Source organism: Spodoptera frugiperda, chromosome 7, assembly GCF_023101765.2.
Source record: "Spodoptera frugiperda isolate SF20-4 chromosome 7, AGI-APGP_CSIRO_Sfru_2.0, whole genome shotgun sequence".
NCBI lineage: Eukaryota > Metazoa > Arthropoda > Insecta > Lepidoptera > Noctuidae > Spodoptera > Spodoptera frugiperda.
Genome location: NC_064218.1, coordinates 8,968,117 through 8,986,806, shown reverse-complemented (window position 1 = coordinate 8,986,806; position 18,690 = coordinate 8,968,117). Strand labels below are relative to the sequence as shown.

At 33.9% G+C, this 18,690-nt stretch overlaps 1 protein-coding gene across 7 annotated transcripts in view; it reads right to left on the bottom strand.

Moving 5' to 3' along the window:
* Window positions 1-18,690, bottom strand: part of LOC118265756 (aldehyde dehydrogenase, dimeric NADP-preferring) — a 40,213-nt gene that overhangs the window by 9,498 nt on the left and 12,025 nt on the right. For 5 of the 7 annotated variants that reach the window (XM_035578881.2, XM_035578883.2, XM_035578880.2 and 2 more), the window contains exons 3-6: window positions 8,425-8,465; window positions 5,897-6,136; window positions 1,887-2,108; window positions 137-300 (exon numbers count right to left, since the gene is read on the bottom strand). In XM_035578881.2, the coding sequence (XP_035434774.2) occupies window positions 137-300; window positions 1,887-2,108; window positions 5,897-6,136; window positions 8,425-8,465 (667 nt within the window). Of the gene's footprint in view, window positions 1-136; window positions 301-1,886; window positions 2,109-5,896; window positions 6,137-8,424; window positions 8,466-10,136; window positions 10,415-10,672; window positions 10,725-18,690 lie in introns of those variants that run through there. The other 2 variants (XM_035578886.2, XM_035578887.2) reach the window with 2 other exon arrangements.

Here is an 18,690-nt window from a genome sequence, read left to right as displayed (position 1 = left end):
GGCTCCTATTGAAAAATTGACTTTGTTTCTATCAATTTACAGTTTTCACCACGTATTTTCTTTGGCTACAGCATTCTCACATCACCATCACAAAATGAACTGTGTTCTCATGATATTAAAGTTTACAATTCTTTACCTTTTGCCTCCAAGTTCCAAGGTGACAGGGGTGAGGTTCTTGACGGCAGCTTCGTAGACGATCTTGCCGATGCTAGTGCCGCCGGTGAAGAAGATGTAGTCGAATTTCTGTTTCAACAGCTCTGTGGTTTCCTGGGGACCTCCTTCTACTACGATGATTGCGTCCTGTAATGAAAGTTGTATCACATTAGATATATATTTTTTTAATGTTGCCCCACATTAGGATTGTGTGTCGTGGGTGCGTTTATAAACATTTAAGTTCACATACACATAACACCCAGACGGTAAAATAACTTGTGGATCACACAAAGAGTTGCTCCGAATCAAAACCGCTACACGTTGCACGGCAGGCGGTTGTCCAGCCATCGAACCAACCGTGCAGATATGTAGGTACAGTTTTAAAAGATCAATTTAACCCGTGGTATGCTAGAACTTAGCTATATATACGAGAGACAAAGTATTTTCTTTTGTGTCACATATCTAGTCAAGAGGTTAAAGAAATAATGGTAAACAAAACATGAGCTGTAATAAGCTTTACATTGTTATGTTAATATAAAAATAAAGCAGAAACATAAGATTAAAAAAAAAATGTGGTTTTCGATCGATCTCTCTTCGGTCTTATCAGATTATTATAGTAGTAGTAGAAGTGCGATACAGTACAGAAAATAGTGTTATCAATGTATAATAACACTATTTTCTTCCAAAATTGGCCCCTCTCACCGATGTACTCATTGCAATAATGAGTTCTTACCACCAGTATAATTATGTAACTAATGGAAAATTTATTTAATGGGGATATTTATGAGATCGTGACAAACGCGTCTATTCAAATACATTACTGTAACTATTATGCGACAGTGCGAATAAATATTGTATGATTTCGTAAAAAGCAAAATTAAGAAAAAACATGGATGCGAGATTTTTCTTTGACCACTCCTATTAAAGACATGGGACTAATCGTACCCATCATTTTTAAGACGTTAAATTGTTTTTAAGATTTTTTCCTTTTAAATCTAGGTTGCGGTCACGATAGTAACCATATTTGTATAAAATTGATGTTTGGATAAAACCCACTATACACAAATAGACCTTCTATTAATAGACTCGATGTCCTTTAACCTTCAACTCATGTAAATATGTATAATCATGTTTTTTCAAAGAAATAAAGGTCATATACCATTTAAGGAAATACATTATTAAAAACTAAAGTTATTTACAAAACTGGAGCAATGCAGTTTTGTTTTTTTATTTTGCTTCGACATTGCACTACATAAAGGTTCAATATGAAGGAAGTGAAAGGAAAGTTGACGGATATCAACAATTTAACAAGTTTCACAATAATGGAAATAACATATTATGGTTGTCACTTCTTGTGAATGAACGAATCTCTCACTGTTCACGAATACAAAGTTATCCATATGCCTATAAAGTCAAATTTAATTAGGACACCAACATCCATCCGCCAAATTATTTTTCTGTTAAATATCCTGATTTACTACTTTTTCTTCTTCATTCATCTTCAAAAATAATTCAGACCATCATCATAAGCCTATTCTCATCCATTGCTGGACTTGGCTTGCCTTTCCAATGGCACGCCACTGAGCTCGATCTTCAGCTCTACGCATCCAACCACTACCAGCCACCTTGCGGATATCGTCACTCCACCTAGTTGGAGGGCGCCCTACACAACGTTTGCCTACACACACCAATTAATCAAAAATACCATAAAATAGACAACTTAAATTACTCACATTATCCAAATACTTGGGGACCATTTCAGCGACGAAGGCAGCGCAGGCAGTGGCCAGCTCACTGGGTTTGACGATGACGGCGTTACCACCAGCGATGGCACCAGACATTGGGAGCAGCAGCAGTTGTAGGGGGTAGTTCCAGGCACCGATCACCAGGGCTACTCCGTAAGGGTCATGGTAGATGACCACGTCATCTAGCATGTTTACGAAACCCTTTTCCGGCTGTGGAAAGATGAAGTTTTGTTTGTTAGTTTGTTACATTAATTATGATAAATTAAATGTCTAGATAGCATCCATAGTCTATGAGAGTTCACTGATTGGCCTTTTCTATAAAGAAGGAGTTAGCTATAATCTCCACAGGTGGATTGGAATCGAATGAATCAGGTATAAGAATTAGCATTAAGAGTGTTCAACCAACATTTTTTAATGTGATATCTCTCCTAGTGTACCAAAAGAGCTCTATAAATACAACTTTTAATCCTCGATTCTAATGGTTATTAAGTTGCTGTGTACTGACACATTATTTGGAAACAATTCGTATGGAAAATACAATAGTCAGATGAAAAGAAAGATACATTGTAAGACATTATAAAACAAGCATTAAATATTAAAATAATTGATAATTGAGTGTTGTATTAATTATAATAATGAAGAAGGACATTTATTACTGGTAATTAACAACTTTTTTTTGAGATTCAATATGATTACATCATTGTAATAGTTTCTATTATACTCTAGAAGTTCACATGATGAATGGATGCAAAGTTAATTGTTTTCCATGACAGTACCTAGATAATTGCAAGCAATTTTCCATGTAAGTGTGTAATTAGTGATTGGTAATAAGGTTGCAAATGGCGTAAAGGAAGTGTATTGCGTATTTAGATTGTTACATTTCGTATCGTACGTAAGTGAACCTACATTATGGGTAATGGGCATTGCATCGTTTTTGAGTTATTCACACGGAATCTGGGATATTTATTAATATTCGTTGCGGCCATAGTCTTGTCCTTGAATACTTCACGTATTAGTATCCGATCAATTTCCTATAAAAATATTTGTACATAATATAAATATTTAAGAGTCAAGTAACAAAACAAACAAATGCATAACGTTCGTTTATTTTAAGAAAAATAAATTCCCATCTTAGAATTTGAATATGAAAACCAGATTTATCTAGTTTAAACAAGATTTCAAGCTAAGTCAGTGTTTTTATAAAAAAACTAAGTAGTTTCGCTATGGAAACCTGTATTGTGTGTGCTTGTCTACGTAATATAAAAGTATTCGCCGGTTTCTAATGATTTACGAGAGCCGCCTTGTAATTACTAACTCGAAATGACGTTAGAATTGCTTTTTAAAGCGACGATTAAATTATGGGCATCAAAATGTTTAAGTATTTTAGTAACAAAAATAACTTCATAAAATACATATCTGTTTAGATTATGTTACACATGGTCATTCGTTAGGTGCTTAAATTAGTAGTTAATATTAATACTAGAAAATTATCTAATGGTTATTTTCGTGTAATTCAAGTGTCGTTTGATAAAAAAAGTTTCAAGTGTAGGAGAGCCATGCTTCGGCAATAATGGGCCGGCTCGACCGGACTACCGGAGTGATACCACGGCCTCACAGAAAACCGATGTGAAACAACGCTTGCATTATGGTTCGTTGTGTGTGACGTTCTCGGAGGCTCAATTACCCCCCTCCCCAATTTTCCTAACCCTCGTCAAGTAGTTACGTGAGTAAGCCGAAAAACATAATAATCAAACAACTACCTATGTAAAGCAAGTTAACTAACCTATACATATTTATTTATTAACCCGTTAGTCCGCGCTGTCTAAAGTCCATCGCACAAACAGGTTTATACTTTACCTACCTATATTATTGTAGTTTAACAATCTTCTTAAAACAACGTTTCCTAACAAAAATATTTACTAATTTTAGACTTGAGATGAGAATGAAAATCAAAAAATCTAATCAAGTAGTTTGTTAGTTAGATAATAAAAAAAGCAAGCACAAAAATTATGTAATGTGCTTAGGTACAACAAGTAATACTTGTAACTAATTTATAAGTCAAGTATAACGTAAGTTCAAGTTCAAGACTCTAGACTTGTGTAATAAATTAATATACAAAATTACTTGTAGGCACTTAGTAATTAGCGGTTAGAAACAATAGGCAGCTATTTCTTTAAATATATTAATTTAAGATTTGCATCTTTACTTTTTTTGTAACAAAGCCGAAAATCAGCTTTGAAATATTTGGTTGTACTGTGTAGTTATTATACTGTATGAAGAGGTTACTCGACCAATTTCAAGCCTTACCGGGGCCCATAATAACGTCAAATGTAATAGAATTTGATCGAAATCGTGTGTGCGTCAGTCATAAAGGTTGTCTGGGCCTAATAAAACCTTCGTCCATATTTAAAGTTGTTTTGACTGATTTTAAATAAATTATTTGCATGTGGAATTTGCACCTTTGGTATAATCCGTAAGTATGACACATACAAATTGATACATGATTCTGATATTGTGTCCTTGTAAACAAAAGTAAAAATATTGATGTAGGGCTTTTATTCCTTATTATGGAGATTTAATTCTACATTTTCTCAGTCTGTATCATATAATTTTGCTTTGATATTCGTAAGTTTTTTCATTCATTTACCGAAACAAAGTAAAAAAAAAAAAATAACTAGATGATTTAATTATTGCAGTTGAACAATACTTGTTTGTAATTCCACCGAATGAATTTAACGATCATTCGCTCGGATTTTAGTTTAACAAATACCATTGCATGTTAATTTGCTAGTATTTATTAGTAGCTCGTTTAAATATTGTATTTTTACGATAAATAATGTCTAGTTAATTTTGTCTGGCCATTTAAATCTCTTTATACATTATTTCTTGTTGTTTCTCTTCCTTATTATCTAGCTCTGTTACTGACTATCTTATAATACAATGGTAAGCAAATTCAGATAATCATTTTGTCAAGGTCACGGTTCATACATTTATTAGCACCTACTTATAAAAGAGTTGCATCATTTTATCATCAAAATATCAGTCTTTCTATGTCTTTTTTAAAGGGAGGAATTATCCAATGACTTCTCCCGCCTTGAGCGAGGCGAGAGGGAGTGGCAGACTCTGGCTGACTAAAAACCACCCCGTTTCTACTCCTGCTTTTCGAGCCAGAGCTCCGGTAACTCGCTAGGCAGTCCGCAGCTCCGGGGTAAAATATTAGTCTGTTTTTGTATGCAATGCCCGTAAAGTATACCTAAATGAATTTAAAAAGAAGAGTATACATTTATATGGAACTTATGTAAAGGTATAATTGGCGAATTGACGTCATGCATACGTCAAGCCAAGCCATTTGAGAACCAGTTGTAAAGCTGCTCAATTCAGGTAGATATTTAGTTATGCACCTTCATTTTGTTTGACGGGTAACAATGCCAGTATAATGTAAACTAGTGGTCGCCTAGTGGTTGAAATTCAACCATATACGATTTAATTTACAATACCACTTAACATACGTTCAAGGATAATTTTTATTTAACTCAAACTCAAACAAACTCTTTTATAAAACTCTATTCATATGGGACGTCAGAATATCATCGCAATGTCTATTGATTTTGACGTTTTGTCAAATACGATCAGATACTATGCATGTGTGTGTAATGTTTTATTTATTGATTTAATGTACTTTATAAGCATTATTTTTGAAAAATATTAGCGTTCTGTACTTCTCCTACACATAAACTATAAGTGTACCAAATTTTATGCTCCTACGTCCGCGCAATTTTCGTAAAAAGCGGTCCAAAGTTTTTGCATCACGTATTAATATATAGATATGGATAAGGAAAATATTTTGAAAACATATACCTATATTTATTTTCTGTTTTTTTTAATGTCTTACTTTGAAACGAAAAAATATGCTGATTTATTTCTTAACTCTTTGAAAGATCTAACTAGGTATAAGGTGCTGATGGGCCGGTTGCAAATTGCTATTAGGTATAGCTTACCTTCTCAGGCTTAGCCCAGTCCTCCAAATTGTGTATGATACTCCTGAGATCATTGATCAGGTACGCCACTTCCAGCATGACGGATTCCATCTTGCTTCTCCTCAGATCCTTACGGAGAGCTTCTATCATGGCGTTCTGGTTTTCTTCGTACATGCGAAGGAGGTTCTTTAGCTGTTGCAGACGCCATTTTAGTGGGCGGGTCACACCGCGGTTGTATGCGTCTCTTGCCCTTTCTACTGCCTGAGAAAAAAAAAGAAAATTAGTAGCAGGCGTCTTTTTGGTTGGTTTTGTAATTTTATAATTCGAACGCGATGCGGCCGGTCACCGGTAAAGTAAGGAGGTTTTGCCTTCAACAGTTTTATGATGTTAAGTATTATGTAGATACTAGCTGATTTCTCATTTTAGTAATTAGTGACCTAGGGAACTAACGTGTTAGAAACTACGGATACGGAAGATGTTTGTCGATTTTCTCGCAACGTAGTAACTAGTAATATAGGCTATAATGAAACTTATACTATTTATTGGTCTATGTTAACATTTTCGCCTTTTATTTTGTTTTTTTTTTGGTATCTTCTATCTCGGTAACGTAATAAATCAGTATGCTAAACACGGTGATCTCACGAATATTATTTTAAGTTAACAATCCCAGACTTGTTTTTGAGTGACGTAATGTGATTATTGGACTTTGTATCGTGAAAATGGTGAACTCATTGTGACTGGCAAAGAAATTATTTGAAGATACCACGATGTGTAATAAAATTCGCGGACTTTGATACTTCAATTTGATGAAAATATAGAAATTTTGCGATCATAGACTTATGCAATAAATTCAGTTGTTCTGCAATGCCGTTTATTACAAGCTCGGGCAGCGTTAGTTATAGATAAGAGGTCGGCTGTGAGTGTTCAGATTTCCATTGAAACTCATTGAAAATTCAATGAAACAGAAAGCCCTCCCCAGTTTTCCTTATTTAGGTACATCAAACAATGAATCCTATTTACCTACTAATGTAATTACTGCTTTGTCTTCGATAGTTAGCAAAAGATTTGACCTTGAGAATTTATGAAGTGCAACTGACATTTGACCTTCAAGGTGAAAATTAAGCATTTTTATGTCGTACAGTATGCGTATGCGACGGAAAACCACACTGTTAATAATTAATTAGTTCAGCTTCATCCAAATTGGTACAGCAATTTAGGAGTTAAGGAAAAAATACACTAAACGCTTGTAATTACGTCTATTTGTGTAAGTATTCTCACTTTAATGGATGACATGGTCAATGGAAGATCTTTTTATTTACAAACATTTATTTAAAATAGGAAGTTCAACAAAAAGGATTTGTAATCCATGCAGTCATGCATGTATTATCGACTAACTACCGTCCGTATCTATCTATCAAACTTAATAAACGTCAAACTTTAAGCGGCTTACCGTAATTTATCATAAACAAAATAAACACGGAGTTACATCGTGGATGTTGTTTTAAAAATAGTGAGGAGTTTAGAGGTTATTTATTTGTCATTTATGTTTTTGTTATAACATAAAGGTAGGTGAGTAGGTTGTATAGGTACCTACTTACAATAGTATTATTAGTATTCTGTGGTATTTTAGTTTGTAACTCCAATTTAATTGTTTATGATGTTTTCTACTTTTATTGGGTAATTGTGTAGGTATTATGTTAATTGCTGTTTAATAAACAAGCAGACATAGGTAGGAACCTATCTAATCTATACTATAAAAATAAGTCGGGATTTCCTTCCTGACGCTATAACTCCAGGACGCACGAACCGATTTCCACGGTTTTGCATTCGTTGGAAAGGTCTCGGGCTCCGTAAGGTTTAAAATCAGAAAAAATACAAAAAAAAATAATACAAACATTGCAGGAAAACAGAGAAATCATTGGTGGCGAAACGGAGTTCGCCGGGTTAGCTAGTTACTTATAAGTACATTACCTACCTAAATTGTTATATTTTTTTTTACATTATTCATATGTTTTGCAGCATTTTAATTCGTTTGCTAAATTCTTTTTTTAATTAGACTGTTTCTATAGGAAAGTGTTATTGAACTTTTTATTTTAGATAAAATGACAAAACCGGTTGAAAATAAAGAGTCGCGCGAACTTTTTAATTTATTAACAATATTATTGTAGCGGTGCTTCTGTAAATGCATTTACGGAATAGTAAGTTCGTATGACACATTTATCTTGGGGACATTAACCCCATTGTGTAGTTATCAGTCAAAGGTCTACTCTTTACTACAGTAGTCAGTACTTCATAGCTCTACATAAATATGAGCCACAATTATGATTTCGATAAACATCATTTTTGAATAATACAATACATAATAATATAGCTGCAATTTTTTTAACATTGTCCTTCCGCTCGCAATTTTAAATTGGTTACTACGGAAGTACGAAACAACATTTTCGGCGGCAATGAACAACTAAAGCGGATATAACTACGTATAGCTAAGAAGGTCAAACGAATATCTCGATCTTTAAGAATGTAAATCAAAATTTTAAATAGCTCACCTCAGCGACATTCTGCTGCTTGGGTTTCGAATTTGCTATTCCTGTAACAATAGAAAGAATAAATTATTATAATTTCCCGCCGTCTGACAGTAAATAGCGCGGGAAAGGTGACAGTTGACGTAAGTTCGTTGGATATCAAGATGCTAAGGAGTTGCGGGGGTTTTGGCTCAAAGCAGGAGTAGGAACGGGGGGGTTTTTAGCCAGAGTATGACATTCTCTTTCGGCTTAATCAGGGCGAAAGAAATCATGGATGATTTTCCACCAACAAGTTTCTTACAAGATTTTTTATTGATATGCTGGCATACTTGAAATATACGTCATAATATGTTAGATCTAAGTAAATATAGATAGTAAAAAGGCAACATAAAAAAAACAACAACAAATAATAGATATAATTATTTCAAAGGCAAAGGTATTTTCTTTAGTTTCTTGTGTGCCTTTAGGCATAATATAAATAAAAACTTGCCCAAAGAAAGACAAAACCGTGTTATTGTTTGATTACAAAACATTAAAATTAAATAAGATATTTTTTTTAAATAATTTTTAACTTATAAACGGATGTGTAGGTAATAAAATATTCCTATTTACAAACATTAAACAAAGGGTTATGTTCAAGAATGCAAGTATTCCTATAATAAACAGCACTACATGTTGTATTGTTGTTTTTGATAAATTAAAATTCATATAGGTACAACACACATTGTAAATAATGTCATTGAGGTCACTATTTACACATATACCTAATTTAATGTAGGTAGGTTCTATGAATACATAATAAGCTTTAATGATTCATTTTATTTATTATTAACTTGAGTAATAAGTAATTAAGTATTAGGTACTTATTTTTTAAATATTGTTAAATAAGTTTTTCTTTGTGTAGGAAAAATGTAATGAATGATAATTGCAGAAAGTCGTAATTATTATCATTTCAAATGAACATATTATGTAATGCCCCAAGTGTTCATAGCCCACGGTAACCACCTACCATCAGGTGGGCCTTGAGTGTATTTACCACCATAAATTAAAAATAATATAGTTCTAATTGCTATTGGTATATTAAATAATTAAGGAAGGCACTACAAATATTTATCAGGTCAACGCTTGAGTTTGAGATTAGGTGGTAATCATAGACACTGATTTTTTTCTGTTTATATCTACGCCTACATGACTTTACTTTTTTTTTTGTTAATGGAACAGAATATGAAAGTGCTTCATTCAGCCTGCAATGTTAATATGATCAATTATTATCTTAACAGTTTTCATACAAGTAATTAAGTATTGTATTATAATTAAATATCAATAAACCAGTGATTATCCGATCTCAATTGGGTAATAAATAAAAAATATTCTTATAACAAAATTATTCTGCGTAGGAACTCCTTGAAAAATGCGAATAGAGCACTAAGATAGGAATTTAGAAATTGACTAGCAGAATGGCAATAAAAAGACAATAACTAGTAGCTTTGTTTTCTAGCAGGAGTAGGAATGGGGTGGTTTTTAGTCAGTAAGTCTGATACTCTCGTATTTAATAAGTAAGTAATGTGTTCTATAATAGTGAGGACGAATTTTTGACGCTACCGTTAGTTGGCAAGTAAAATATTCCACTCAGAATCATATAAGAAACCGGTTTAAGCCGGTTTTCGACGAGAAATTACATAAATACAGGACCTTATAAGCTACGTAATAATCATTTTAACAAGTCCGAAACTCACCTAGAGTCATGTTGTCAACTTGGTTCTAATATAACACAAACACAACAACTATGAATCAAGTTCAACGCTGGAATGTAACAAGTTGTTTATAAAAAAATCGAGATTTTAGTAATTATGTGATAAGCTATCAATTATCAAAGCACAAAGTCCACTATTGTCCAAGCAATAGATAGCGTTGCTTCGAAACAATTATCTTAGCTAGGTAACTAAACCAATACGAACAGTGATTTTTCGCAACTAATAATCCAACTTTCCATCAGCTGTTTGACAGATAGAATGAGTGTTGTGTTGTCAAAGTAAGTTGTCAAACAGAAATTTTAAATGGCGATGAATGAATGATTGCAAAAGAATGAAGTAAAATTCACTAGCGCCGTTGTGGATTATCTTGTCAAAAGTTCATTGATATTATTCAGTACAACGTATGTCTGATAGATGGCAGTGTTTACAATTATCGAAATGCTTTATTAAAATCTTATTGGGTCAATGTTATTGAGTGGAAACAGTCTTAAATGGGATTTATAAAACTTTGAACTTACCGATTTGGAGATATTTGATAGAGGTCCACAGAAACATGGAGATAACAAAATAATGGAGTGGGTGGGAAGGCTAATTAGGAACAGGGAGATTTAGGACGGGATGGTACTGTTCAATTAACGTGAGCGGTAACTTTTTGGCATCAATACTGGGAATCAATGATCAATAACACTGTGTCATATTTTTCAGCAGTCTATTATAAACCTGCCAATTAATTTACCATTGATAAAATGCACACGCAGACGGCGCAGCGCTGTATTGGAAACTGCATTTTTGTTTATTGCAATTTTTTAAACGAGGTACTGACGATAACCTGGGGTTTGGGATTCGGTACTAGTCGGGACTAAATCTTACTTATCCCACCAAATCCACCAAGCTAACCTTTACGATGTCTCCTGTTGAATACCCTTCGTGGGTTAAGTAAAATTCAGTTTCAGAAGTTTAAAATTCATAGCTGGAATATTTGGGTTTCTGGTTAGCCGTATCTAGAACAATATACGGCACCGTTTGTCTGATACGTTTATAACCGAATGTCAATTTACATGGGCATCGATAACTGCACCCAACTACTCCAGACAAATATAGTTTATTATATTGTAATTGGTATGTTTACATTGAAAACTATTTAGGTATCTACCTACTTGTAAAAACGTAGCCCTTTTATTTCGAAGGAGTAGGTCACTTATGTAACTACGGGTGCTTCTGCTTACCTATAGGTACTTGTTATATACTGTCGAAATAAACGACATTACCGGTGCCCTGACATGAATTAATTAAATAGATCTACCGCAGTTCCACCACGTTGGAAACGCTCAGTGCATTCAAATGTCCTCTTAATGTTTGCATATGTTGAAAAACCGATCGTATTGTAATAGGAAATATTAGAACATCTTTGTAGAATGCATAGATGTTTTTTATGGTATAAGCCAGTAAACGAGCAGACGGATCACCTGATGATAAGCAATCGTCGCCGCCCATGGACACTCGAAACACCAGAAGCGTTACAAGTGCGTTGCCGGCCTTTTAGGCGTTAGGAATTTAAGGGTTGTTGGGGAATCGTTGGGCCTCTGGTAAGTTCATTTAGTAAAACATAGCTTATTTTATTTTAGAGGGGTTCATTTTTTACAAATTATGACACGCTCATCGTCGCTACAATCTTAACAGTATAAACTTCCCACTTTAACGAGCTAGTATAAAACCCCGGCCGTATTCGAAAATGGAAATGCAACAAGCTCCCATCACATAGAAAAAGAAAACAGATTGGTTCCTCCTTTCAGTAATAAACTTTATAAATATTTGTCACTACTAGGTAGATACAACATCTCTTTTATACCATAACCATATCATAGGCGCTCAATCTACCATCAATAGTTAAACCGCACGTAGGTATGTAGTAAGTACCTCCTTTATAATATAAATTAATGAATCAGTTTAACTCCATAGATGAACAAAAACTGTTAGAGCACAATACTGGAAATATTTACTGAACTTTGGTCTTTTAATGTACGGTTTTTGCTGTTCTTACGGTTGTAAAAAATATTCTCAAGTACCGAAATGAGACTTGTTACAGCTATGAGTTGAGGATTAATAGTATATTAACGATTGGACTATACGTTTGGACTATTTTCTTTGTATGGCCTCTTTGGAAACTATGAATTCGATAAGAATCGCCACATAATTGGGTAGTTTTCTCAGTCAAAAATAAATTATATCGAATTTTCAATACAATGAAATATTAAAAAATAATCACACTTTCATTCATAGAATTGATGATCTACTTCATTTTCGAATTTATCTAGCTAATTTTCTAGAAATAAGACGCGCTACTTCATACAAAATTCATAGTAGAAAATATCCTTGTTGACGTTTCGAAAAAAGTATCGAATTTTACTAGTAGGAAAGTAGCCTATTATGAAATATTAAGTTCAAACTTCCGTAATCTACCTAGCCGGGATTTTGAGACTACAAGATGACAACAGCATTTATTTTTGTTAAAGGCAGAATAGAACTGACAATGCCTTGACCTATTCCGGAAAGTTTCTTGTTAATATTGACATACCTAAGTATTTTTAAACTGCTGTTGTAGTTCCAAGTAAAAACAGAATATCTAGGTACACAACGAAAGTAATTTGAACTGTCAAACTATTTTGAATAATTTAAAAAAAGAACGCTAGGGACGGAAAGTTGATGCGTTCATTTTAAAACCATACTAGTCATACTAGGTGTCTTTTTTTATTTAATTTTTTAAATATGATTGACTGTAAATGTATTGTTTCAATACGAATGACTTAGATTTTTTTCTTTAAATTAAAATATTCACTAGTAGTTGTAGGTAATTAGATGAGAACAGACAGATGGTGGAAAAACGTTATTTCTAAGTGCGAAGTCATGCCTAGTATTATCCGTACTTAATATGTGAAATCATTATCCATAATAATGTGAAATTGCTATGAAATATTAATAGGTGAGTAGTGACGAGTGGAAAAATACATAGATTATGTAGAGTTGTTGTTATATAATTATTTAAATTCGATACTAATACGATCTTGCCGCGTCATTCAGTACTATAATTCCTAGGTTTGATTGATACATCTGTACTGAGTTAGCTGAAGAGTTTGTTTGTTTGAACGCGCTAATCTCCAGAACTACTGGTCCGATTTGAATAATTATTTTTGTGTTGGATAGTCCATTTGTCGAGGAAGGCTATAGGCTATAAAATATTACGCTAAAATCCATAGGAGTCTAGCAGAACGAGTGATATCGTTTTATAATGTGATTTACAATTTTTTGTTGCAAATGTTTTTTTAGAGTAAATTAGTTAAGTTTTTCCTTAAAGCTAAGAGCATTTGAGATATTTATGTCTATAACTGACCCAACCTATTCAGGTAGGTATACCTAGTAGTAAGTAATTAAATTAGCAGTAGTATACTTCAATCATTAGATAAATTATGATTGAGGTATACTAATTATAAACGCATAAACCAAGAAAGCGCGGAACAATAACGACAAAATAAAAAATAGTTAACATTTTCCACGAATAAAAACTTTTTTATTTTAACCTTTTCTATTTTAAAAAATATCAAGAACTTTTAAGTCACATTTTTGTTCTAAGCCTCAATTACATTATCAATTTTCAAATACTGGTTACTTACATACCTAGGTATATTTTTTACAATTTCCTTTAACATGAAATTGTAGGTTATTTTCTTTAGTTAATTGTTTAATTACTGTATTTATGTTTTGAGGACGAAATATCGTCGCCCTATAATTTGTATTTGTATTTTTTAGTAAAAGAAATCAAATAATTTCTTTCTCATAACGGTAATTTGTTTGTAGGTGTAGGTAATCATCGTAGATTGATTGATGAATTAATAATTCCAAAATGTCCGTCCATTATATGTCTATATTCAACGTTTCATTGTTGTAATTGTTATTATTACCTAGAAATAGCAGTTGGTTTAATTGATGCCTGTGGGGTGTGTAATTACGGAAAAATGCGATGGTATTTATTAGGTACGTAGTAATTTAAATACTAGGTAGACCTATCTACGTATCTATTATCTGTAGTTCTGTACCTACCCTTATTACGAGTTTTTATTACGTTGAACGAAAACGAAACGAGAGCGTGTTCGGCGCTGAGATAAAATTAAAGGTGGTTTATTTATTTTGTTTTGCTTTACCTAAACTTTTATAAATTATAAGGGCTTTGCTGATTAAAAACCCTAATTTAAGGTGATTTTTCGTGGCATAAAATGGCAAACGAGTAGACGAAATACCCGATGGTATGCAGTCAGCACCGCCCATGGACACCAGCAACGTAAGAGGAGTTAGAACTTCTCTGAGAGGTCGTAATCACTGTAGACGAACCGGCCTATTTGTGCTAAAACTCTCCCACGTGCGGTTTGTGACACAACTTCTTCTTCTTCTTATTGTCAAGTTAAGCTTAATCAATTGGTCCTTGTTATTGGCCAGGCGGAAAAGTTGTTCGGGGAATTGCACAACTTGATTCCCCCAGTCCTTTTCATCATCGACCCACAAGACGATGATGATGTGCTCCATCGTAGGCCGCATTATCACTTACCATCAGGGGAGATAGCGGCCAAATATCGACCCATCAAATGTAAAAAAAGACATAGCTTTCATAAGTAGTTAAAAAAAATTTAGGAAGTAATTTTATAGCATTTTCCGTCATGCGTCATTTTAATTCCTATTGTATCCCAAAATGTAAATAAGATTGCTTGCTTTGCTTATGTATAGTTACGTATTGGTACATAACCAGTCCATTACCAGCGTTGACGCTTCACGGCTCATTGTCAATGTCACTAGCAGAAGTGTTTACATAACATCGTAACATCGTGTTATGTTTGTCTGTAACAAACGTGTGAATTCACTATTGTGTTTGGTGTTTAGACGCCTAATAATTGACATCATAGTAATATCCTCTACCTGCTACTTCCGCGCAGTTTTACCGGGTCTGCTCGGTTCCTTAAGATCGCAGCTATGTTCTATAGCTTATATGTAGGTACTCTACTATCCAACACAAAAATTACTTTTCAAATCGGAACGGTAGTTCCGGAGATTAGCGTGATTAAACAAACAAACAAACGAATCAAACAAAATTCTATGAAGGATTAGGTGGGAATTCTAACTTTAAGACGTATGGACTACCTAGTGAGTTACTGAGGCTCCGGTTCAAAGAGCAGGAGTAGGAACGGGGTGGTTTTTAGTCAGTAAGAGTCTGACACTCCCTCTCGCCTCGTCCAAGGCGGGAGAAATAATTGGATGATTTCACCCCCTCAAAAAAAAGACGTATGTGAACAGGACTCCCGCTGGGTCGACTGATGACATCATCAGAGTCACGTTACGTTTTACATACCCATGTTTAATATATTTATTAAACAATAAAAACAACTAAAATTATACCTAATTCACAAGCATCAAAAGTTAAAGATATACCTACCTAAATGTCCGTCAATATAATCAAAAGTCCTATGTTTTTGCACAATACACGTTTTCGCACGTTTTTCATTACCAAAAATAATTGTACCTAAGCCATTGTGTTTTTAGATGAATTTTCCCACACATTACGCCGAATCACTAATTTATACTTCGGTAAGCATGTAATAAAATTAATAGCAGAATTAAAACTTCCTTAAATTTTTTGTCAGCGTTTTCGTTGACCAATTACAATCCACATGTTAATTTTGTAGTTAGTTGTTTACTTATTAAAGTTTTTATGTTGTAATTTGAACTTTATGTTAGTAATAAAAAGGCTATTTATTTATATGTGTATAACCTTCTTGCTGACCCTATTCACGTTGTTTTGGAGTGTGCTCTTACATACTGTACCCTTAGTAAGAGTTTGCTTTTACGTTGAACGAAAACGAAACGAGAGCGTTCGGCTCACTGATTGGCCGGCTCGAATGGACCAACCAATTAGAGAGCTGCACCGAGCGCGTTCTTGTTTCGATCTCGTTAAACGTAAATCAAACTCGTACTAAGCCCTCTGATCCGATTCTCAAATAGTGTTACACCTTCGACCACTTACAAAAGGATGAACAAATTTACTGGACCACAGTAAACAAACACAAGGTAAATAGGTATGTTGTATGTCTTTATAATTTGAGAGTAGGTTGTATCTGGTGAAAAGTGGGTTTAAGCAATGTTTGTGTTATGTAAGAGCAAGTAGCGACTTACTTAACTTTTAACCTTATGACTATCTCGTTAAAGAAGAAAAAGCCTGCCCTCGACCTGTTTGTCGGTCAATCTCCAAATTCATACTAAGTAAAAATATTTTTTGCATGACTTTGTTTTGCAAGTAGCTACTCCCGCTCGGTTTTACCCTCTCTGATGATGATGTTATATAACCTTTCTGAATACATTTAAGTATGGTCAAACTCTCCAACTTTATAATTATAATATATATTTAAATAAAACAACACAACAACATGTCTATTTGATCTATAGTGAAATACCTGTAAAAAATAAAGCCTACAATGTTATAATCTTATTTAGGTACATTAAAAACCCTTACACCCAACAGCGACTGTAGCGGTCCAAAGGTTAAAAGGGTAGCGGTCATATGGTAGCAAAAAAAAAAAACTAAATACCAGCTACGTACTAAACAGCTTGCTAAGCTTGCCTGACGTTTAATCTAATGTGTACCTTGTGTTGTGTTAGTACGGTCAATATTGTTTTGTTTAGTATACCTTACATTTGTGTTTTTATACTTTTTATATAGTCTGTGGCTGTGAACTTGTTGACCACAGAGTCATTAAGCTGCTCGTTTGTTTACACGCTGGCTTTGGTCTTTGGTAGTTCAGTGTCAAGATTGTTCGTAAGCGCAAGCGCCTTATTGCATGCCTTGTAATCATCTTGTAATGCTACGACTGTTTTTAAGCAGTATTGGTTATTTTACTATTTTAGTTGTTTTGGTATTTATTGGTACTTTTGAAAATTAATGCTACGGAATTTGTTCGTAGTATTTATTTTTTATAGGAATATCCCGCCTCAACCTCCCAAAACCGCTGGAACTTCTGTAAGCCAGGTTGGTTGTATCTACAGTAGATACAACCATTAAAACACAGAACACTGAAATCCGGCGCGTCCCAGGGACATGAATGACTGTGGGAACCCGTAACGAAATAATTCAGAAGATATGAAACGTAGTAAGTCGAAAATTTAAATAGTTTAGTTGGGCTGTATGAAAGGGTTTTTCTGCTTAGTGCTTTGTCTTTGAAAAGGAAAAAATACGTTTTTCACTGCAATTCTTTTACGATAGTTTAATTTTAGAATCATCATTATTACTTCTATATATATTTTTTATAGAATAAATATCAATTTTTGACGGCGATCACTGTGGGCGGAGAGGGGCGGAGAGGGGCGGAGAAGAGCGGTGAAATGAAAACCTTGAATATCATAGTAAACACGTCCAATATAATCATTAATGTATGAAGCAGGGAGGCACTAATGAGTACCTCTTGCAAAAAAAAAGAATTGAACATCATCATAGAGTGACGTTTAAGGAACTCATTTGAATGATGTGACGTCGATATTTATTTTACATCCGTTTTTGTTACTTTTAAATTAAATAACGATTTTATTCACCTTTGACTGATTTGATTACTCAGCTTAGTTTATACTTCAGAGGGCTTAGTACAAGTTTGTTTTACGTCTAACGAGATCGAAACGAGAGCGCATTCGGCGTTGTGATTGGTTGGTTCATTCGAGCCGGCCAATCAGAGCGCTGAACGCGTTCTCGTTGCGTTTTCTTTAAACGTTCAAACTCGTACCGGCTTCAGTGAAGTATAGACAATTATATTACCGTATCTTATCATTACTGTGAAAACTGTAGTTGCGATTTTAGGAATTCAGAAAACGTGGTCATTTTAGTTACGCATAAGTAATTCATATTTACGTTTTTGTTAACTCGAATACTTATTTAAATAAACTTTTCAGAGCAAGGTGACTTGCCCATTGACACTTCTGGGACAAGGCTAGTGGAGTACTTACAGAAATGTATTTACTTTTTAAGGAATATTTCTGTGTTATCTGGAGCTGTGGACTATCTAGCGGGTTTACTGGGACCCTGGCTAGATAAGCAGGAGTAGGAACGGGGTGGTTTTTAGTCAGTAAGAGTCTGACACTCCTTCTCACCACGCCCAAGGTGGAAGAAGTCATTGGATAATTTTCAGTCTTTAAAAAATAAAAAATAAAAAAAGGGAATATGTTTTCTGTCAAATCAAATCACATTTCCCACTTTATTTATGAAAATGAAAACCAACAGTGAATGTTTTCAACAGTACCTAGGTAATTGGAAACAGAGTTTATAAATACAGTGTATCGTGTTAATTTATCCTTATGTACTATTGCGTGTATATACATACTACTGTGTATATAGGTAATGAAACTGGATCGCTGAGTTTATAAAACACTGGAATAATGTTTCGTTCGTTCGTGTTTTGCATGAAAAACAGAGTTTTGTTAGGCTATTCAGCGCTATCGCTGTCCGCCATGTCAT